General features: G+C 47.8%; 1 protein-coding gene across 3 annotated transcripts in view; it reads right to left on the bottom strand.

Moving 5' to 3' along the window:
* Nucleotides 1-21878, bottom strand: part of EXOC6B (exocyst complex component 6B) — a 294381-nt gene that overhangs the window by 241988 nt on the left and 30515 nt on the right. For all 3 annotated transcript variants that reach the window (XM_064151211.1, XM_064151212.1, XM_064151213.1), the window contains exons 2-5: nucleotides 5530-5695; nucleotides 1379-1426; nucleotides 187-277; nucleotides 38-83 (exon numbers count right to left, since the gene is read on the bottom strand). In XM_064151211.1, coding sequence (XP_064007281.1) covers nucleotides 38-83; nucleotides 187-277; nucleotides 1379-1426; nucleotides 5530-5695 — 351 coding nt within the window. The remainder of the gene's footprint in view (nucleotides 1-37; nucleotides 84-186; nucleotides 278-1378; nucleotides 1427-5529; nucleotides 5696-21878) is intronic.

Genomic DNA, 21878 nt, shown 5'->3' with positions numbered 1-21878 from the left:
CCTCCAATATCAAAACAAGCCTATAGTAAAAATTTACCTTTTCGATTTCATTTGCTCCCGCAATTTGCTGTACATCTCCAAGACTGGAACGAGAAAGAAAATAATCACACAAGGACAAAGCACCAAAGAGATGCCAAATTAAAATCAACAGCTACACAAATCGAAGAGCAACTTCAAATGCCTCACCAGGAAGACACAGGGTTAGCTTATCGACTGTCGCTGAAATGTTTCTCTGCTGCAGCCGGCACTGCTTCAGCTCTTCCATTGCTATTATCAGCTTTGGAAAGGGAAAAGAAAAAGAGAAAGTTTCACTAAGAACAGTGAACAGACCCAGCAGAGAGGATATGAAGTGGTCTGCACTTGTCAAGACCACCCAGATTGTTGTCAACCTACTAAGCTCAGCCTGATAACCGAGAGCTCATCCAGCAGCAGAGAGTGCTGCTGAAGCAGGGAGGACAGGCAGCTCTGGGTTCTCTAACCCAGCAGCAGAAGCATTCTCTAGCCTCATTTTAAGTAAGCAAACAGCAAAACCAAAGCCACCAAAATGCCAGCCTTGCAGCTCCTCCTGTGAATTCCAACAATTATTCCCCCTCTCCATTTCACTCGTGTCTTCCCTACTCCCTCTCCAAGAATCTCTTTCTCTAGTCCTTCTCAAAAGCAGACATGGCTGCTCATTCCCAGGGGGCTTCCTATCATCACAAGCTAACAAGGAGAAGGGTGAGTTTAAATGCTCAGTCTGCAGCAGAAAAACCTGTGTGCCTGCAGAAGAGCAAATTAGGTACGGACATCACATTGAAAACTGTTTCCTTTTCTCAAAGAGACAAGCCATGGATTTGTGCTCTAGAGCACAAACTTCAGCTCCCAGTCCTCCTAGCATTGCTGTGGCCTCCTCTGGCAGGTCCCTGTCTGTGCTGAGGACTCCAGAGCTGACCCCAGCACTGCAGGCGGGGTCTCAGTAGAGCAGAGGGGCAGAATCCCCTCCCTGTCCCTGCTGTCTATACTGCTTTGGATGCAGTATTGCTGTGAACAATCCTAATACCACCAGTCAGGGCTGCAGACAAACCCACAACTTGATTACTGCCCTCCTGCTTGCCATGCTTTGCAGTAAAATAGAAAAATCACTTCCCACCACTCTCACACAACTCAACTTTCATGCAGAAAAGCAAAATGCAGTAAAGAATCAATGCAGGCATTCAGATTGATGCCAGTGCCAATTATCAGTTAATGCTGAGCAGTTATTGATGCTCAGTGCCATTTTCCACTAGTGAGCACAGAATCACAGAATTCTTGGGGCTGGAATAGACCTCTGATGTTATCAAGTCAAATAATGGAAGAGCAGAAAGCAGACAGAATGAATGAATTTGCTTCATGAACTTACTTCTTTCCCTTCATTCTGCAGCTTCCGGTTCGTGTCCGTCACTTGATTCTGTGGGGATATTGAGGAAAAAGACAAAAGACAGCTCCATGTAAAACAGGACCACTTTTAATCACAAGAAAAAGCAAAGATTTTACACAAACACCATCATTTTCCACACAATCTTCCCTTGCATGGAATAAAATGGTTGTTGATTAGGTGATTTCAGACACCGCCCTTCTAGCACACAGGATTCCGACAGCCCCACAGCAATATCCAAGATCTTCTGCCTCGCTGCTAGGCAAAAGTTAAAGGTACCAGAAATTAACACCCTTGCTATGGCAGCCTCAAAAAGCTGCCATCTTAATACATCCAACTTTGTAGTAGATGCTCAAGTGGATTCTTGTCTTCAAAATAGTTTTACATGAGTGGTAGTGGCAGGACATAAACCTGATGGACTGAAATTGCCTCTCCTCAACACTAAAGAGATCACAGTTAGCTTTTAGCTCCTCAGCATCACAGCAAGGAAAGAACTCTTCAGCATGGGCTTTGCCTGTAAAGCTCAATAGCTTCTTTCAGATCTTCAGATGCATCTCTCCCCTGATTCAAGCTAGACCAGAGCTCATTCTGCTCAAGGATTTGACTTCTCCGCTTAGGCTCTGCTCTCTGAGGCACTCTCTGGAGCTCAGGGCAGGGTTGCACACCCAGGGGCTGCTCCTAGCAGGCAGAAACTGTTGGAGGGAGCTCCTGCCAAGGGCTGCAATGCAGAAAGGCTCTGACTGAGGCTTGCTGCTGGGCACACCAACAGCACCAACACAGCTTGTGTGCCACCACAGGGTGCAGGAAGTCAGAGGTGGCACCTGTAGGGAGGAGCAGACAGGACAGGTGACCCTAAGTGATCAACAGTTCCATCAATATCATCTTCAGAATATCAGAGTCAAGCCTCTCCTTCAATGGCCAGGGTACGAAGACTCCTCCGTTCTGCCTGCAATCCCAATGTGTGTGTTCCTGAATCCAGCTCCACAATCCAGTTCCTGAATCTGGTTCCTGTCTGCTGCTGAATCCAGTCTGGGACTTCCCCATGCCCTGCCCCCCAGCATCAGTGGTGACATCACTGCCATCGGGGGTTGGTTTGTATCTCTTTGCCTCTGTTTCATTTGATTGTTCTCATTTCCATCCCATCTGGTTGAGTTTCTTTCCCACCCCATCAGTCTCTCTCCCTTATTCCCTTTCTCTTCTCTTTGATGTTCACAGAGAGCCTCTGGCACTTGCCTAGTGGCCAGCCCAGCCCTAACCCTTGACAACCTCCCAATAAATCCCTGCTCCTGTCTGGTATAGAAAGACCAAAAGGTGTATAAGTACCTGGTATAAAAATGGTACCTTTTTCCTGTTACTGAACTATTTTCTCAATTATCCTATCCAGATAGGGACAGCACAAAAATTTCTGACATTACAAACTTGCAGGTTGCCTTGACTGGAAGATTACCATGGGTGACTCAAAAGAGACACAGAAGTTAATTTGTAGGCTCATCAGGACAGAACAAATCAAGAGCTTACACATTAGACAACAAACAGGAAAATGGCTCGGGGAATTCTCCTGAACACTTGTTCAAGTTCAGTCAGGAGGAGGTTTGTAAGGACAGATAGCATTTTCTGCAGGCCAAGAGGAAAGCTTCCAAGCAAACATGCCCAGCTTCGTATCCCTGGCAAAAGCAGCCACTTATAAAGCCACTTTATACCTTGGCCAGAGTTTGACCACCCTTTCAAGGAATAAATTGTTCCTCATGTCCAACCTAAACCTCTTCTTGTGCTGTCACTAGTTCCCTGGGAGAAGAGACCAACCCCCACCTCACTCCAGCTCTGTCAGGGACTTGTGGAAAGCCAGGTGGTCTCTTCTGAACTTCCTTTTCTTCAGACTGAACAACTCCAGTTCCCTCAGGTGCTCCTCCCAAGACTTGTGCTCTAAACTCATCACCAGCTTCACTGCCCTTCTTCAGACACTCTCCAGCATTCTTCAATTTGCACTCCAGAAGGAATCAATAAAAATTGATTAAGGACCCAATTTGTTTCCTGCTGACTATTGAAAGGTATCACCCAACAATTACTTCTGACACTGGTCCAGATTTCAACAGGAGGTCTCACCCTGAGAGCTTGGTCTTGCTTCAACACCAAGATTGGGAGCCATCCAGCCTCAGAGGCTTCCTTTGTTTCAATACTGAGCATCTTGGTTTTCAAGCTCACCATGATGCAAGAAGAGGACTCACCCCACGATCTCCCTGCTGACCATTTTCTCTCCAGCATCTGCAGCACACTGCTCCTGCAGTAGCTCCAGCTCTCCTGGCTCCTTGCCCTGTGCAAAAACTGCTCATTTCCTTTATGATGTATTGAGATTTTATGAGCAGGAGCACAGCATCTCTTCCAAAGATTATTTTATTTGCTTATATTCTGAAAATCCCACCAGGAAAAAGGAATCCATGTAGGGTAATTTAAAACTGCTCCTAAAATAATGCCAGGGCTCTTCTAGTCTTCTATTAAAATTACATATCAATCCCACTTAAAGCAGAAAAGGAAAAGTATATCCTGCCCTTGCACACCCCCAGTTTTCAGGGGGTAGGGGGGGTTGTGTTTTGTTTTGTTCTTAAGATCTACATCCACAGACTGGGGGAAAAAGATGAGGTGCTTATTTATCTAGACCCTGTGCAGACACAGTGAAGCTTTGCAGCCGAGGAACTTTGGTAATCTAAGTCAGACAGAGCGAGGGGGAGCAGAGGGCAGGTGGGCACGTGTGAGGAAGGAGACGCCGAGAGCACACGAGGGGCTCAGGGGATGCTCAAGCCGTTAGCTCCTCCGTCTGCAAGTGGAACATGTGGTACAGAGCAGGGCTTTGGTCTGAGGGCTTCTCAGCATCGCTCTGCTATCGTTTAGAGAGTGTCAGAGTGATGAGAGAGAGGAGCAAAGGGCGCTGGAGAGGAATCCTGGGAATGGACATGAGAGACACCACTGTGACCCTGCCTGGCTGCACAGACTTCATCCCTGTCCAACACACACCTACTGCTGACTTCCTGCCAGAGAGGGGGACTGTGGAGCCATCCTTCAAGTCATGAACTTCCCAGTCTGAAGGATGCATACAATGACTGGATTTGTTACATTTGTTATGTAGCTGCTCTCCCTCTGGTAAGTCCTTTGAGAACACACTGAGCAGCCAGTTTCTTTTAGGTCATAGAACCACAGCGTCACAGGACTGTTTTGGTTGGAAGAGACCTGTAAGACCGTCAAGTCCAGCCCTTAACCCAGCACTGCCAGGTCACCACTAAACAATGTCCCTCAGCACCACATCTAAAAGGCTTTCTAAATCCCTCCAGGGATGGGGACTCCACCACACAGTGCTTGAGGTGAGGGCTCACCAGTGCCAGCACAGGGGCAGAGTGACATCCCTAGTGCTGCTGGTCACACTATTCCTGATATGAGCTGAGATGCCATTGGCCTTCTGTGCCCCCAGGCCACACTGCTGGCCCATGCTCATTTCACTGCTGCCGGCAGGTACACTCAAAGAGCATCACTGACAAGAAAGAGACCAAGATCAGCTGGAGAATGAACAGCTGGAATAAAACAGCTCCTGCCGCTGGACCGAGGGATGATTCCCTGGAGAAGTCCTCACAAAGCAATCTCAGCATTTCTCAAACAAGCTTCTGTGTGCATTTTTCCCATGTGCCATTTTATGGATCACATAGCAATGGAAATCAAGAGAGATCCTGAGGGGACGGCCATGAACTTCACAGGGTGCCACCAACAAAGTAGCTCTCTGCAGAATGGGAAACAGCTAGCAGCCTTTGCAAACAAGCAATGTGGAATTCTTCACTAGGAACAATAGCTTTAAAAAGAAAAACAACTACAACTTCTTTCATGGTATTTCCAATGGCCTTCTCCTGCAATCAACTGCGGGATGAATCCTTGCTGTGGAACATGCTGGGTGCTTCTAGTGCCAATACAACCCCCCATGAAGGTGTTCCTTTACTTGTGGGATGGAAACCTGAGTGTGCAAAGCTAGAAGCCTGCTTGGAGATGCCAGAGATAGCTTTAAATGACTAAATAAACCAATGGAAAAGAGCAGGCAGCTGCCCCAAGCAGGGCCACTTCAGAGTCAGACCTTCTGCACCTAGACAGCTTTCTCTTACCTTCAGTTTTTGAGCTTCTCCTCTAACTTTCAGCAGCTCTGTGATGGAGTCCACAAAGCCCTGGTAGTGGAAGTTGCACATCTTCTCAATCTCACGATCATGGTTCCTGATTCTTGCTTCCAGTTTCTCCATGAAACGTCCATGTTCTTCCCCATCATAGACAGACCTACGAAGATGATGAGAGCATTGGTCAGGGTTCCAGTATCTGTTACTGTTGCTACTTACAAGAAACATTCAAAATAGGAGCTTCAAAAAAAATATTCCTCCTGTGATAAAAGGACAGTTCTAGCTTGTATTCACATGCAGCAGCCACCAAACTCAGGCTTGGAAATCTTCCTGTACCGGCCCTTCTTTTTTCACCCATCAAATCCCAGCTTGATGTTCCCTCAGAGATCACAACGCAGCCAAAAGTACCAAATAATCTGAAACAAAGCCTCTGTCCTTCACCTTTGAGCTTCATCTCTGATCACTATTAGGCAACAAAGCTGGGTGCAACAAAGCATGTGACAGAAGCTGAGAGAGTCACAGGACTGTCCAGGTTAGAAGAAGTCTTTAAGATCAGGTCCAACCCTTAACCCAGCACTGTCAGGTCACTGCTAACCTATGTCCCTCAGCACCACATCTAAAAGGCTTTGAAATGCATTTAGGGATGGAGATTCCACCACTGCCCTGAGCAGCCTGGTCCAGGGTCTGACCATCCTTTGGAATACGAAACTTTTCCTCGTGACTAAGCTAAACATCCCCGGACATAACCTGGAGCCAAACATTGAGCCACCGAGAGTGGAAGCCTTCAAATGGGGACCGTATTGCCGCCTTAATTGCAAGGGAGAGGCTCGCTGGTGCCAAAGAGAGAGCTTCCAGCTTTAGCACCATGCTGCTGGCTTCTCCCTAGGGCTCAGCAGAGCCTTGCGGGTGGGATCGGAAAGCTGGGGGCATAGCGCCACCTAGTGCCGAATGGCCTCACTGCAGCCCACCAAGCGAAGAGCATCCACAAGCGCAGACTGCGTTGGGTGGGAAGGGTTCTTTAGAGGTCACCTAGTCCAAAGCCCTGCAATCAGCAGAGTCAGTTGCAACTACAGCGGTTTGCTCACAGCCCCAGACAACTTCATCTTTAACGCTTCCAGGGATGGGACATTTAACATCTCTCTGATAAAGCCACACAAGCTGTGCTTTCATTCAAATAGAAATTATATATGTACATATACAGCAAGGGTGGGTACAGCTGCCAAACAAATCTGTTTGCATACAAAGGGAAACAACATCAACACTTACAGGGACATCTAGCAATGGGGGAAAAAGATACCTCAAAACTACTTACACTAAAGTTTCTTTGGGAGATGGTTAACAGAAAACATAAAGATCTGATGAGTAAAATCATTTTGGACAAGAGGTAGCAGTTTCAAACTGAAAGTGGACAGATCTAGATTAGATGCAAGGAAGAAATTCTTCACTGTGAGAATGAGGAATTGGCACAGGCTACCCAGACAAGCTGTGGATTTCCTATCACTGGAAGTGCTCAGGGACAGGTTGAATGAGGCTTTGAGCAACCTGGTCTAGCTGAAGATATCCCTGCTTATGGCAGCGGCACTGGAGATAGATGATCTGCAAGGTCCCTTCCAATCCAAATCAGTCTGTGATACTGTAATTATTTCATAGCCAAGCACTAGTGCAAAAAGCAAAGGTTTTTGAGAGGCAGTACCCCAGCACCTGTTGAGACAACCCTAAGGCTGTCTTCAAACAAACTCTCTCTCCTCTTTGGAGCTCTCCTATTCCTGCACAACCCTCCCTCCAATGCAGAACCAGCATCCTTGCTTGTGTCTGTGAGGGAGTGTGCAATCCAAACAGGCAACAGCCAAGCCAGTCACAGAGCGTGGTGCAAGGCCCTCTGAAGCTGCAGGACACAAACTCCAACACAGCAGCATGTCAGGTTCTTGCTCTCTGCTCAACACCATCCTCTGTGGCGACTATGGTGACCATGCAGTGACTCTTAGCCCAAACAAACAGCACAGGGACACAGTTTGATTGAAGAAGAAATCAGTCCCCTGTGATCAAATCAAAACACTCCACAAGGCCCAAACTCTAACAGTCACCTTCATTTCACTGTCTCTGGTAGAGGTTTGCCCTCAGCTGTTTCTTCAGCTGCCCAAACTACAGCAGTCACAGAATCAGACTGGTTTGGGTTGGAAGATACCTTTGAAGGTCATCCAGTCCAACCTCCCAACAGTCAGCAGGGACATCTGACCTAGAGTAGGCTGCTCACAGCCTCAAACAACCTGACCTGCGATAGCTTCAGGGATTAAGAATCCACCACCTCTCTCAGCAACCTGGGCAACTGTCTCCCCACCCTTGGCAAACCACCCTTGTGATCCTGTGTCCTTGATGTCTGTGCACTGTTTTCTGTTAGCTTCAACACTAGCTCTGGCTCTCACCTGGCCCATTCTGAGCACCTTCATTGTACATTTCTTCCTTTCCAGAATTACTATATCTGAGGCACTGTAATTCCCACTTCTTGCTTACCAAATCTTAGGACACCCATTGCCTGTCTCTGGACCTGCAAGTCTCTCCAGCTGCTTCCCTCTGTCCATACTCTCTGCTTCTAGTAACACCTCTCCTAGTCCAAACACTAATCACAGCCTGATGTCGATCTCAAGTATCCTGAAGTGAGATGTAACTCAGAAGATCTTAGAAGGTGATGCATGCAATTCCAGCTAGAAAAGAAAGCATCTTACATATATGGCCATCAATAATCATGATTGCACTGGGGAAAACAAAACCAAAAATCACATTTGATTGGGGCTGTCCATTCACTTGGCTGCAAGAAACAAAGCATTGTGACAATGCTATACAAAGTGAGCCTTGAGGATGCTCTTTCTCTTTCCTCTTTGCTCTAAAAAACTGCCAGTCAGATAGTTTCAGGAATTAAGTCTCCTCCGCAAAAAGCCTTCTGATTAAAACAGTCTGAGCAGAAGAGGTTTGTCCCACATGCACTTATCTCCTGACTGCAAAGCAGGCTGTAATTCTCTGCTCAAAGCACTGCTCAATGACAGATCTGTCTGGGTTACATTTTTTAAGCACACTCACTAAACAAAACCATTTCAGATGACTCAAAAACGTTCTTGGATTGCATTGTTGAGTTTCATAATTTCTGCATTCATGAAACAAAAATCCTCTCTGTTTTTTGTTTTGGTTTTTTTTTTTTAAGTGAACTGGAAAAATCTTTCCAGGAAAGCCACAACAGGCAAATGCATCAGGATTTCCCATCTGCAGCCTTGTGTTGTCACAGAGTTCACCCTCCAAAGCAGAGGCAACCAAATCTGCTCCATGCCAAGCAGCCAAACTATTCCTAGTGGGGATGCTACAGCCATGGGCCTGCGGCACAGCCAGCTGCCTTCTCCATTTCCCAAGCAGCAGAAAGAGAGGCTGCTCCTGCAGAGGCAGGATGTGTTGATGGTGAACCTTTCACACCTTCCTCCTCCTCCATCCCAAAGTCTCACTTGACTCTGTACTCAGCCCCCACACTGCACTGGAGATGCTGCTACCCCTTCATCATGCACAAGAGCAAAAACCAGGGAAGAAGCAGAGGTGTGGGGAACATAGTCCAAGGAACAACTGAAAGACTGCAAGCTCAGCTACACAATCACAGAACGTGGGGCTTGGAGGCATCTCTGGAGATAATCCAGTCCAACTCCTCTACTGAAGCAGTGACAGCACAGCAGCTTGCCCAGGATCACAATGTTCAGGTGGGTTTGGAATCTCTCCAAAGAAGGAGATTCCACAACCTTTCTGAGCAGCCTGCTCCAAGGCTCTGGCACACACACAGAAGACAGAAAAGTTTCTCCCCATGTTCAGATGGAACATCCTGGATTCTAGTTTGTCTCAGTTGCCCCTTCTCCTGTCACTGGGAATCACTGAAAAGAGGCTGACCCCATCCTCTTGCCCCCCCACCCCTTAGCTATTAAGAAGCTCCCCTCAGGCTGCTTTTCTCCCCGGGGCTCTCAGCTTCTCATCCTCCTCGCAGAGCTGCTCCAAGCCCCTCAGCTTCTTTGTAGCCTCCACTGGACTCTCCTCAGAAGTTCCCTGCCTCCCTTGAACCGAGGAGTCCAGAACTGGACACAACACTCCCAGTGCTGCCTCCCTAGGTCAGAGTAGAGGCAAGGAAAACCTCCCCCAAGCTGTTGGTCACACTCTTACTGCACAAATCTCCTTAAAACATGGTCAGAGGCAGGAGGACACCTTAGTCCTGCCATTAAGCACCTACAGAGCCTGTGTTCTCTCCAGCTGTGCTTCAGACATTTCTGCTGCTTGTTCTCAGGCTGGCAGGTTCTATACCAGACACCATAATAAATATGCCAGAGAAGCTTAAAACTATTGCATTTGTATAGATTAATGTCAGAAGACATTTAGGAAGTGCGAGTGTGTCTCACACACAACTGGTTAAAAAGAGGGCTTCAGGCAGCCTCAGAGAAGGCCAAGCCACAAGGCTGACCCCATAACTTAATTCCCAACAAGAGCTGCCTGCAGCACAGAGACTCAGAAATAACCTAAATAAATTCAGCTGAAAGTACAGAGGAGGGAAACCTCTAGGGGCAAAATGAAAGAGATCTGGAACAATGCAAGGAGGACATTCTGGGGACAGTGGAACAGAAGTGACTTGCTTTTGTTTTCAATTAATAAGTGGAACAAATTCCTGAGTCTGTTGTGGACTTCAATTTTATTTTATTTTTCCCTCTCTTCTAAATTTCTGTAGTGGTTTGAATCCCTCAGAAACATTTTCTTCTCATTAAGCAACACAGAAGAAGATTAAACAAACTGCTGATGCTTTTAACTTTTGTAATGAGCAAATTAACTACTTTTGGAGCAATGCACCAAAAAACAACCTGAAAAATTCAGGAGTGGTGCAAGAGCTCCATGGAAAGAAGGTCAAAGGCAGTTTGCAAGAGCAGTAGCTGGTTAGCAGCTAACTATCAGAGAGACTTTGTGCACTGACACAGCATTAGCAAGTGGCTCTCCAGGGACACCTCATTTACCTGAAGTTATCTCAGTGTAACACAGCAAGTGTAGATTTGCTTTTTGGTTACACTCTGCTGATTAAACAGAATTTCAGCCCACTCTGTTTCACACTCAGAGGTTAACATCACAAATACAGACAAGAAAAGCAATTTTTTTCCCCTTTCCTAGAGGAATGTCGAATGGTTAACCATCAATGACTTTCATTCTTAGCATTTAGGAAGCATTCCAATATGTACTTCTCCTGCCTAGACCCACTTACCTTGTAACCACCACCACTCTATTTTCAGTCTGCAAACAGCAACCATTCCACTTACTGTAAAAGTCATCAAGGCAGCAGCAATATCCTGCTCTCAAGGCCCTGGAGTCAAAAACAAGGCAGTTTCTGGAGAGCACCACTTTATTACTTGGCAGTTTTCATGCCTGGGACCATCTCGATTTCACACAAAGTCCTGGTATGGCCCTTCTGGGCTTCTCCACTCCACAGAAAATCCACAAAATGGCTTAGGTCAGAAGGGAGATTAAAGATAACCTAAATCAAATCCCCCTGCCATAGGCAGGGTCATCTTCCACTAGACCAAGTGGCTTAAAGTTCCATCCATCCTGGCACTGCACACTTCTAGGCACAGTGCATCAACAACTTCTCTGGGCAAGCTGGGCCAGGGTCTCACCACCCTCACAGTGAACTATTTCTTCCCAATATTTTATCCAAATATACCCTCTTCCACTTTAAAATCAACACCTCTCATTCTGTCTATTATGACACTCCATGATGAAAGCCTGTCCCTTTCTTTCTTGCAGATCCCCTTCAAGTACTACAAGCTTTCAGTAAGGTCTCTCTGGAGCCTTTTCTTCTCCAGCCTCAACAAGCCCAACTCTCTCAGCCTGGCCTCACAGCAGAGCCCTTCCAGCCCTGCCAGCATTGCTGTGGACTCTTCTGGCTCTGCTCCGACAGGTCCTTGTCTGTACTGTGCTGAGGACTCCAGAGCTGGGCCCAGCACTGCAGAGGGGCAGAATCCCCTCCCTGCCCATGCTGCCCACACTGCTGGGGATCACTCCAGGGAAGGGCTGGCTCTGGGCTGTGAGCACTCAGTACCAGCTCCTGTACAGCCTCTCACACATGAATTACAACAAGCTGCATGCAGACACTGCTCAAACCCATCCCAGCAATGCTTCCACTTGTCACTGGCTGGTCTCTACCAGAAGGAGCTTTTCAACAGGGCTTCTGCATGTATTTGTTGCAGAGCTGCTTTTCTTCAGTGGTTTTATTAGCAAATTGTAGACTGTAATGCAAGCTGCCCTTTCGAAACATGCTGGGAACACCAAAGTGAAGGCAGGCAGAAGCCTTCTGGAAAGCAACAGCCAAAGACTGAGAAACTGGAAGTGTTTCCAGAAGTCAAGAAGAATAAAGGTCAACAAAGGCAAACCTCATGGTGGTGGTCCAAGCAAAGGCCAAAAATCAGCAGCACAAGCACAACAAGATGAGAAGGAAGGCTTCTAGAAGAGACAAACTTCACACCAACCATGGCACCCTACTTATTGGCTCCTGGAAAGCCAAAGGCATCAGGTTGAGACGAAGAGAACATGGGAAGCTCAGAGCCACAAAGAATTCCTTTGCTACGTTCAAAAGGGAAGAAGATGAGGAGCTCTGCAGAGCTGTTAGAAAGGTGAGAGCAGATCGATTTGCAAAGCCACTGCCAGAATGAGGTCTACCTGAACCACCAAATCCCAGAAAGTGCAAACTCCTGTACTTCAGAACATATCTGCAGGAGAAAGAGGAGAGAGGAAGAACCAGACGCAAGTCATCGCTACCGTTAGAATTATACAATTGTTTGGTTGGAAAGGGTCTTCATGAACGCTGATCTGAAACTGGGCAAGAAATTGTTGCTCGTGTCCAACTCAAATCCTCTGTGGCACAACTTGAGGCCATTTCCTACTGTCCTATCACTTGGCACTTTGGAAAAAGTGATGCAACTGACACTATTTTGAGGGCTGCTTATCCCCTTCTTGGAAAGTGAATGCTCTCTCACCACTTGACATAGAAGTTCAGACACCAAGTTAAGCACCACACACACTGCCCCATCCCTTCCAGAGAAAGCCCAGAAGATGGCATGTTGGCCACCTTTCACTCCTGACTCTCAAAGCACTGCAAGCCAAACACCACCTCCACTACAGACTGGGAGACAAGCTCCTTCTACAAGACACCAATCACATTTTGCTGCAGTTTGCCCCCACCAGCAGCACATGAAAGAGGATAAAACAAACAGCTGATGAAGAATAAAGGCACCATCCCAAAGCATCTGTACACTGGATCTCTGGCCAAAGAAGAGTGTTTTTATGAAGCTTATGGAACTAACACTTCAGCCATTACACCTCTAAAAGCAGATTAGATTACCACAGAAGAATGTTAATGTCTGTACTTGCTATGTTATTGTCCAAGAGAAGGTTTTTTCCTCCTGCTAACAAGGTTCATTTTGTTGTCCTATGCATTGTTTAAAACAAGCTGAGTCGTTCTTTTTGGTGCATTCTTGGCTGCAAAGCCTTAGGCTCTCCTTTCTGCTGTGAAGTGATGTTGTTGTAACACCCGACAGAGCCACAAACGATGCCCAAGACAGGCCTGATGTTAAAAGCTCTGCATTACAAAACCACACGAAGGGCACTAAAATGGACAGCAGGTGACCGAGAACTGCCCTGCTGGCAGCCTGCGCAGCCTGCGGTCCTTTAGGTTGGAAGAGACCCTTAAGGTCATCGAGTCTAACTGCTAGCCCAGCACCAAACCACAGCCCTCAGCACCACATCTGCATGGCTTTTAAATCCTTCCAGGGGTGGGGATTCCATAACTGCCCTGGGCAGCCTTGTCTAGGCCTTGACAACCCTTTTGGGGAAGGAAGGCACAACCTGAGGCTGTCCCTTCTTGTCCTGTCACTTAATTTGGGATAAGAAAACAAACCTCCATCTGGCTCCAACTTCCTTTCATTTGTGGAAAGCCAGAAGTTCTCCCCAAGCCTCCTTTTCTCCAGATTAAACAACCCCAGTTCCCTGAAGTCTTGTGCTCTAGACCCTTCATCAGCTTTCACTGCCCTTCTTCGGACAATTCCAGCACCTCAATGTCCTTCTTGCAGTAAGGAACCCAAAACTGAACCCAGAATTCATGATAAGACCTTGCCAGTGGTCAGCAAATCCGGTCTTAGTCCTGAGGGACACACTATTGCTGTTGGCCTCCTTGGCCACCTGGCTCAAATCCAGTCCCTTCTCTGTCAGGCAGTTCTCCAGTCACTCTGCCCCAAGGCAGCAGCATTGCCTGCACCAGCACCTTCTCAAGGGGATAGCAGTAGCCACATCAGATGCCACACAGCCTGATATGTTGCTCATGCTTGGTCATTCAGACCAAAGCAGCAGCAGCTCCTCTGCCTCCATCACCTCCACAACTGCTTTGGTGCATGACAAAGCAGCACTTGACACAAACATCCCTGTCTGGTAGCATGTGGAGCTCAGCAGCACCAGCTTCCTCTTGCAGAAGAGTGTGGTTCATAATCAAGGTCAACTGAAGGTCTCACTCACAGGCAAAAGTTGAATGAGATGGCACAAGTCAGCCCCTTGCTGCCAAGTCATTGTGTTGAGAAGTTCCTGGCTGTCAGCAGCAGACAGATTTGTGCTCTGCACACAGCTTTGCCAGTGCAAAGCAGCTTTCTACCAGCTTCTGATCCAGTCTCACTCACAACTTCTGCCTCCCCGCTGCAGCCCTTAGACACTCTCCTACCCTACCAGAGCCCCAGAGCAGAGAGCCTACTTTTAACCCTTCTTGTAATGGTAACCAATTCAGTCAAAGCAGATTAAGATCCAGAAGAAAGGAGGACTACTTGGCAGAGATAAGCATCTTGCTGACCCAACTTCTCCCTCCAGCACAGCCCCAGTCAGACGAAGTCTGTTCTCATTTACCTCCTGATAATCACTTTCTAAAGCTCATGTCCAAGTCTCACACTAGAAATCATATAGGCAGGCTTCAACAGCCTAAATATAGATGCTGGCACCCTTGGAGACACCTGCCTAGGGCACATCAGCCTGGTGCAGGGCTTACAAGAAACTGGAGCTTTTCTATAGAGGCACATGGAAGCCAGATGCAGCACAGCATCACAACTGGCACAAGATACCTCTGTTTCTGTGGCTGCCCTTTGCACAGGTTAGCTCAGTTTAAGAATGAGAAGCTCTTTTCCTCAGTTTGAGAAGACTTGGGGCATGAACCTGTGCCAAACCATTCTGTAAGAAGCACCAGAAATCATTTTGGCTTGATGAATGTACACAAAACAGCCTCTTCAAAAGCCAGCCTCCCAGTCTGGAAGAATATATTCACTGCACTTTACTCTCGCAGCTCTCCATCATTTTGTTTCTCCAGGTAGAAACTCCACCACACCCCCAGCACCCAGGCAGTGACACTAGGGCATGACACAGGAGTCAAAGTGACAATGGATTTTCCATTAAGCTTCAGCACAAAGGTATTTCACAGATTGTGCTTCAGCTGAGGACCCAACTGAAAGTGACTTTACAGCAAGGCAACAGGTGAAGGATCACCTCTAAACACAGAATCCAAATCCAGAAGACCAGGGTATGTGTTGGGGTTTGAGAGCTCAACACACAGCATGAATCTGTATACAACTCAGAGCAAACTGAGCTAGCCCTGCTCAGCTGGAGACACTCGACAGGAGGAGCATGATGGACTCCAATAAAACCATCCAGAAGACCTCCGTAAATTGGAATCATTAACCCTGCCTTAAGCCTCTGCTGTCCTAACTGACCCAGGGTGGAGCTTTGGAAATCTCATGCCTAGTTTGGGATGAGTAAACCTCTCCTTGCCTACAGATCTCAATGCTGTCCCTGAGCTGCTGCTGACCCGCAGAGCCATAAGGGAAAGCCCACCCTTGTTCTGACTACAGATGCCCACTTTGGTGAACTCACCTGGACTACTTGAGCCAGAGGAACAGCAACATGCTCAAGGACAGAAGATGGATTAAAGGCAACAGTGTTTGGAATGCACAGCTACCAGAGAAGGTCTAGCTTCACACTCATGCAAATACTTGTGTCTGCTGAAGAGAGGAAAAATTTTTGTTGGGCAATTTAAGCCAATTACAATTAGGTTAGAAATCAGACAAAGTTTCCTAACCCTAGGAGTAATAAAAAACTCAAAAGGGAGAATCAAGATGTGTTACAGAACCTCTTTAAATTAGTCATTTCTAAGAAAAAGATAGAAAAACATCAGCCAGAAGCAGCTCAGAGAGACTGAATAGCTCCTCAGACAGGCAGAGGACTAGTAGGTAGCTTCTCGAGAACCTGTCACTGGCTACGTCTGAGCCAGCCACTAGAGGAGTGTCAGAGGCTCTCCATGAACCCCTCTGCCTTCCCAAAGGGAAGAGAAAAAGAATAAAGGAAAGAGAGACTGATAGGGTGGGGAAAACTAAACCAGCTGGAATGGAAATGAGAAGAATCCAATGAAATAGATGCAAATAGACACAAACCAATATCCAACCCAACTCCTGATGGCACTGATGTCACAACTGTCATCACTGATGATTGGGCTGGCTCTAGGGAAGTCCCAGGCTGGACTCAGGAGCAGACAGGAACCAGATTCAAAGTCTGGATTCAGGAACTGGATCACCTGTCCCAATTCTCCCTGCAGATGCCACCTCCGACTTCCCGCACCCCAAGGTGGCACACAAGCTGTGGCAGCGCCCTTGGTGTGCCCAGCAGCAAGTCTCAGCCAGAGCCTTTCTGCATTGCAGCCCTTGGCAGGAGCTCTCCGCAGCAGCTTCTCGCCGCTAGGAGCAGCCCCTGGGTGTGCAACCCTGCCCTGAGCTGCAGAGTGCCTCAGAGAGCAGAGCCTGAGCTGAGAAGTCAAATCCCTGAGCAGAATCAGCTCTGTCCTAACTCAGACTCTGGATCTCTGTTTTACACAGCTCAGATCCACGGACCAGCTGAAGCTCTTTGGAAACGACCTGACCTTAACCAATGCTGTCCTGAAGCAGAGAGAAATGTCTCTGTCCCTGGGCACTAAATCCTGTCACAGTTTTACAAGAATTCCAAAGAACCCAACCCAACTTTCACTGATGGCAAGAGGCAAGTTCCTGTTTCCTTCACTTGCACAGGATCAGGTCTGTGGTTATAAAATACCTTCTTAAGTGGCATTTATAACAGGAAAGCACTTTTAGACTATAGATTACTGGAGACCTAGAGGCACCATAAACCCACAGTCATCTCCAGGGTAGACTGAGCTATTCTGTGCCAGGCAAGACTCTGAAGGAAACAGAGAATAATTAGCCTAATTATATAAATAAATATAATGAAAGGACTTGGTTCTAATGTCCCTATTAAAGAACCAACTTCAGATGATAAAAGACACTGAGATGCAGAGCTTGAACAAATTAGCATTCAGCCAAGCAAATGTACTGAGTAGCCCAAAGCCAGGCGAGCCAGAAGAGCTACAACAAACATGAATGCCCCCAGCTGAGGCAAGTATGGAGAGAACTGGCCATGGGCAGAGCTTTCAACTTCCCTGCTCTTCCTGCAAGCACAATGGAAACAACTCCCCCGAGGACCGAGCGCTGCGTCAGCAGGCCCTATGCTCTCGGGCTGGAAGGACACTTGATTTGCACCATCTGTAGGGCAGGAATGCTCACTAGAAGGCAAGCGAGATAAATCTCATCCCATCCAAGCTGGTCGACATTAAAAGGGAGATGAATCATCTTTACAAGCCCTGTAAACAACAGCTTTTGAAGAAGGAAGGACTCTTAATGATAGAGCCCTGCCACACTCCCTGCACAGACCCCTTCTGGACCCCGAGTGTTTGATGAGGGAAGAACTCCACCAACAGAGCCCTGCCGTGTAGGCACTTCACCTCCTCCTGCTTGTCTGCTCGCAGACTGATAAACAGCTGGAGCGGGCTCAGCCGAGCCAGGCCAGTCCTCTGAGCCTACGAGAGCTGGTCTCCTGCCACACTGCCCTTCAGGTGAGACCTGCAGGGTATGAGATCACAGTATCACAGTATCACCAAGGTTGGAAGAGACCTCATAGATCATCAAGTCCAACCCTTTACCACAGAGCTCAAGGCTAGACCATGGCACCAAGTGCCACGTCCAATCCTGCCTTGAACAGCTCCAGGGACGGCGACTCCACCACCTCCCTGGGCAGCCCATTCCAGTAGCCAATGACTCTCTCAGTGAAGAACTTTCTATAGTGGAGCAGGCTTCTTAGTACCAAGCAGAGACATTCAAGTCAACTGACACCTGTGCCAGAGGACACCTTCTGAAAATCCAGGGCCGAAATCGCAACGAGGGAACATGCTCTAAAATCTTCCAGCCTACTATTTACCAAAAAACAGCACAAAGAAAACAAGTCTCATGCAAGCTGTGCTGACAAGAGTTTAACACACCAGACACTAAACAGAGTAGCAGCATTGGGTCAAGAACTGGAAGGAAGAGAGCTCTGTCAACACCAAAACTGAGCCAAGTACACAGCAAAGATGGTCCATAGGTGCTCAAAGGCTCTGCCCAGTTACAGGGGAATACAAACCACTGAGAGCACACAAAGAACATTTTACTTCTCTGTGTGATCCCTAGAAGGGCTTCAGGACAAACATTTTAGGCATCAAAACAGCTCTGGGTTACAAATCCCACATAAACTGGGCAAAGTTATGGCCATACCACTGTGTTCTCAGCTGAAGTCCTCACACTGCCAATATTCATGGAATCATAGAATGGTTTGGATTGGAAGAGACCTTCAAAAGTCACCTAGTCCAACCCCTCCACAGTCAGCAGGGACATCTGCAACTAGATCTGGTTGTTCAAGCTCTGTCCAACCTGCTCCCTAAGGTTTGCAGGGATGGGGCATCCAACAACTCTCTGGACAACCTTTTCAGCCAGTAGGGGAAAAAAATATCTAAAAAGAAGATTTAAAAGACTGAGGAGCTGCATGTTGTTTATTTACTGTTGTTTAGCCTGGAAAAGAGGAGGCTCAGGGTGACCTCACTGCTGTCTACAGGAGGTTGTAACCAGGTGGGGGGTGGTCTCTTCTCCCAGGCAACCAGCAAAAGAACAAGGGGACACAGTCACAAGTTGTGCCAGAGGAGGTATAGGCTGGATATTAAGAGAAAGTTCTTTGCAGAGAGTGACTGGCATTGAAATGGGCTGCCCAAGGGAGGTGGTGGAATCACCATTCCTGGAGGTGTTCAGGAATAGACTGGATGGAGCACTTAGTGCCATGGTCTAGTTGACTGGATGATCCTGGAGGTCTCTTCCAACCTGGCTGATTCTATGAGTCAGGTAAGCAGCAATTTAAGCATTGCCAGAAATTCTAGGGGGTCCCTTAGCCCACTGGATGGCTGCTCACGCCCAGGCGCTCTCACCAGCTCTGCCACAAATGCCAGCTCCGTGGCTGGCGGCTCCGCAGAAGGGAACTCTGGAAGAAGCGGACACAGATTCAGATAATCCAGAGCCACAGGGACCCAGGAACAGAAGCCGAGCCGCTGGCAGCCTCCGAGCCAGCAGAGCTTTACGTGGCACCGCCACCCTGCGTCGCCAAGGCTGAACTGCACTGGGCTTCGGCTTCCCCAGAAGCGCAGCAGCTGTCAGGCAATGAGGAATGCACTTCCCGGCGGGAAGGCAGCTAAAGCCAGGCGAGCTTCACAGCTGGAAGGCCTCAAGTTGAACTCGGCAGGCAGAGAGGCTGGAGCCAAGGATTTCACGCCGATGCGCGATCCATGCTCCATGTGCAGCAGGTTTCGCAAGAGCTGAAGCCAGGCATGGAATCGGCAGGAGGGAAGTTTGCTCAGACAAGTGAAACGTGAAAAGCAGAGTCACCAAAAACCATCTGGAAACAGCACATCACCTCCTGGTTCACTAAGCTCAGTTCATACTTCCACAAGAGCTCACTGGGCTGGCAATGAGGACAGCTGCCTGCAAGCATCAATTCCTGCCTGTGACAGTGCATCCAAAGCATGTGTTCTACAGCATTCCTGGGAGTGCCACCTTACCAAGGGCAGCTGCAGCATTCCCGGGAGTGCCACCTTACCAAGGGTAGCTGCAGCATTCCCGGGAGTGCCACCTTACCAAGAACGTCTTAAAAGATTTGTGTTTACTTCAGGACCACCAGAGTACTCCTGGAATCATGTGTATGTTCAAACAGGGACTCCAACCAACTCATGCTCTTCAACGCTCCTAGCGGAAGCTACTACACCACCTCACAAACACCAATCTGTCTCCCTTGAAGGGAAGCACCCCACATTTTACAGCCTGGCAAACGCAGGCACAGAAGAGCTAAGTGAAATACCAGTAGCCATTCAACAAGCTGTGGCTGTGCCAGAAACCAGAGTGCTTCCAGCCACCAGATCTTTCCTCAGGAGCACAGCAAAGCCAAGGAACCTTTAAATGCACCACATAAGACACCAAAACCTTCAGACCATCATCCAAGCCAGTTCTCCTCCAACACAACCCTGGAGCACAGATGTGTAGCCATCAGTTACTGCAGCCTGCAAAGCAAGACCAAAAACCTGACAGTATTAAGCACAAAGAACTGGAGCAGCACAGGCTGCTGCATCTCTCAGCCACAGCAAGCCATGCCAGTCCTCAGTGGACCAGGGGAACACAGAGAGCTTATTCCTGCTCCTGCCATTTGGTTTCCAGTATCTCCTATAAAAAGTTCCTTCTTCCCATCATCATCTCACAACTAAGCGCAGCCCTGCAGAGAACAACTTGGAGGTAATAAGTGGGTAAAAAGCTCAATGTGAGTCAGCACTGTGAGCTCACGGCTGTGTCCTGGGCTTGATCCCCAACAGCACGGGCAGCAGAGGCAGGGAGGGGATTCTGCCCCTCTGCTCTGATGAGATCTCACCTGCAGTGCTGGGGCCAGCTCTGGAGTCCTCAGCACAGTCAGGGACCTTATGAAGCAGGGCCAGAGGAGGCCACAGCAATGCTGAAAGCCCTCTGCTGTGAGGCCAGGCTTAGAGACTCGGAGGTTTTCAGCCTGGAGAAGAGAAGCCTGCTGGTGACCTTTCAGTAATTAAAGCAGACAATCAGAAAGCTGGGGAAAGACTTTTTCTCAGGGCCTGTTGCAACAGGACAAGGGGTGATGGCTTGAAACTAAAAGAGGGATTCAGACTACAGAAGGAAAAAATGTTTTACACTGAGGGTGGAGAAGCCCTGGTCCATGTTACCCAGAGAGGTGGTAGATACCCCATCCTTGGAACCATTCCAGGTCAGGCTGTTCGGGGCTCTGAGCAACCTGCTCTAGTTACAGATGTCCCTGGTGGCTGCAGGGGGGTTGGATAAATTATCTTTAAAGGTCCCTTCCAACCCAAACCAGTCTGTGATAAGTACATGACAGTACAGGAAAAAAATCAGGAGAATGACTGAATATATACATGCAAACCTAGAAGCAAGTCAGCATGGCTGGTGTGGCAGTGAGTTCTCTGCTCACTCTGTGGCTTTAGAAGTGCCAATGATCCAATAGCATACAGCAAACTTGTTCAATCACTGCAAACAAAAGAAAAGTTATTTTACCGGCAAATAAGCAGTGAGGAACTAAAAAAGCTGCAGCAGGAGCAATCCTGCACAGCTACCAGAGAAGGGAGCTCTCGGTCACACACAAAAATAAGCTGTCTCTGGCTTAGAGAGGAATAACATTTGTTCTGAATGTCTTTCGCAAAACTCAGTAAGAAGTGCAGTAAGTGCTTGTTTGGGCTTCAAATCAAGCTAAGCACATTTCCAGCCTAAACCATCCTTTCATTCATAAAGAGAGTGAAGCCTTTCCAAAGCACAGCAAGCCCCAAGTGCCACTTGACCCAGCCTGAAGACATTTTTTCCCTTCCTATTTTCACTGCTTTGGGATGAGGTAACAAGATTTGATCTACAGCCAGGCAGCTGTGGGTGCACAGAGTCCAAAAGAGCAGAGAGCACCCAAACATCAAGGCTCCTATTAAAAAAAAATATTTACTTTTCTCTTTAAGAAGAATTTCCAAGCTTCTCCTTAGGAGAGCCTTGCAAGCACAGTGTTAACACATCAGATACAAACTGTGCTGACAGGAACCTCTCCAACGCTAAAGCCACACACTGGGAAACAGTTTCTAAACATTCAAATGGAAATAAGGACCAAAAGGGATTGTTAGAATCAGGATGTCCTTCACTTGCAGAGGAGCAAAGGGAAGATGACTCTCACTGTACAGGCTGGACTGCTGCAGCTGTCACACCTCTGCACAGAATCCCAGCTTGGTAGGGGATGGAAGGATCCTCTGGGAATTATCTAATCCAAACCTCCTCCTAAAAGCAGGTTGCCCAGGATCACATCCAGGTGGGTCTGGA

The sequence above is a fragment of the Pogoniulus pusillus genome, chromosome 11 (assembly GCF_015220805.1).
Source record: "Pogoniulus pusillus isolate bPogPus1 chromosome 11, bPogPus1.pri, whole genome shotgun sequence".
Classification (NCBI taxonomy): domain Eukaryota; kingdom Metazoa; phylum Chordata; class Aves; order Piciformes; family Lybiidae; genus Pogoniulus; species Pogoniulus pusillus.
Note: the sequence above shows the minus strand (reverse complement) of the source record. Positions and strands in the feature narration are given on the sequence as shown.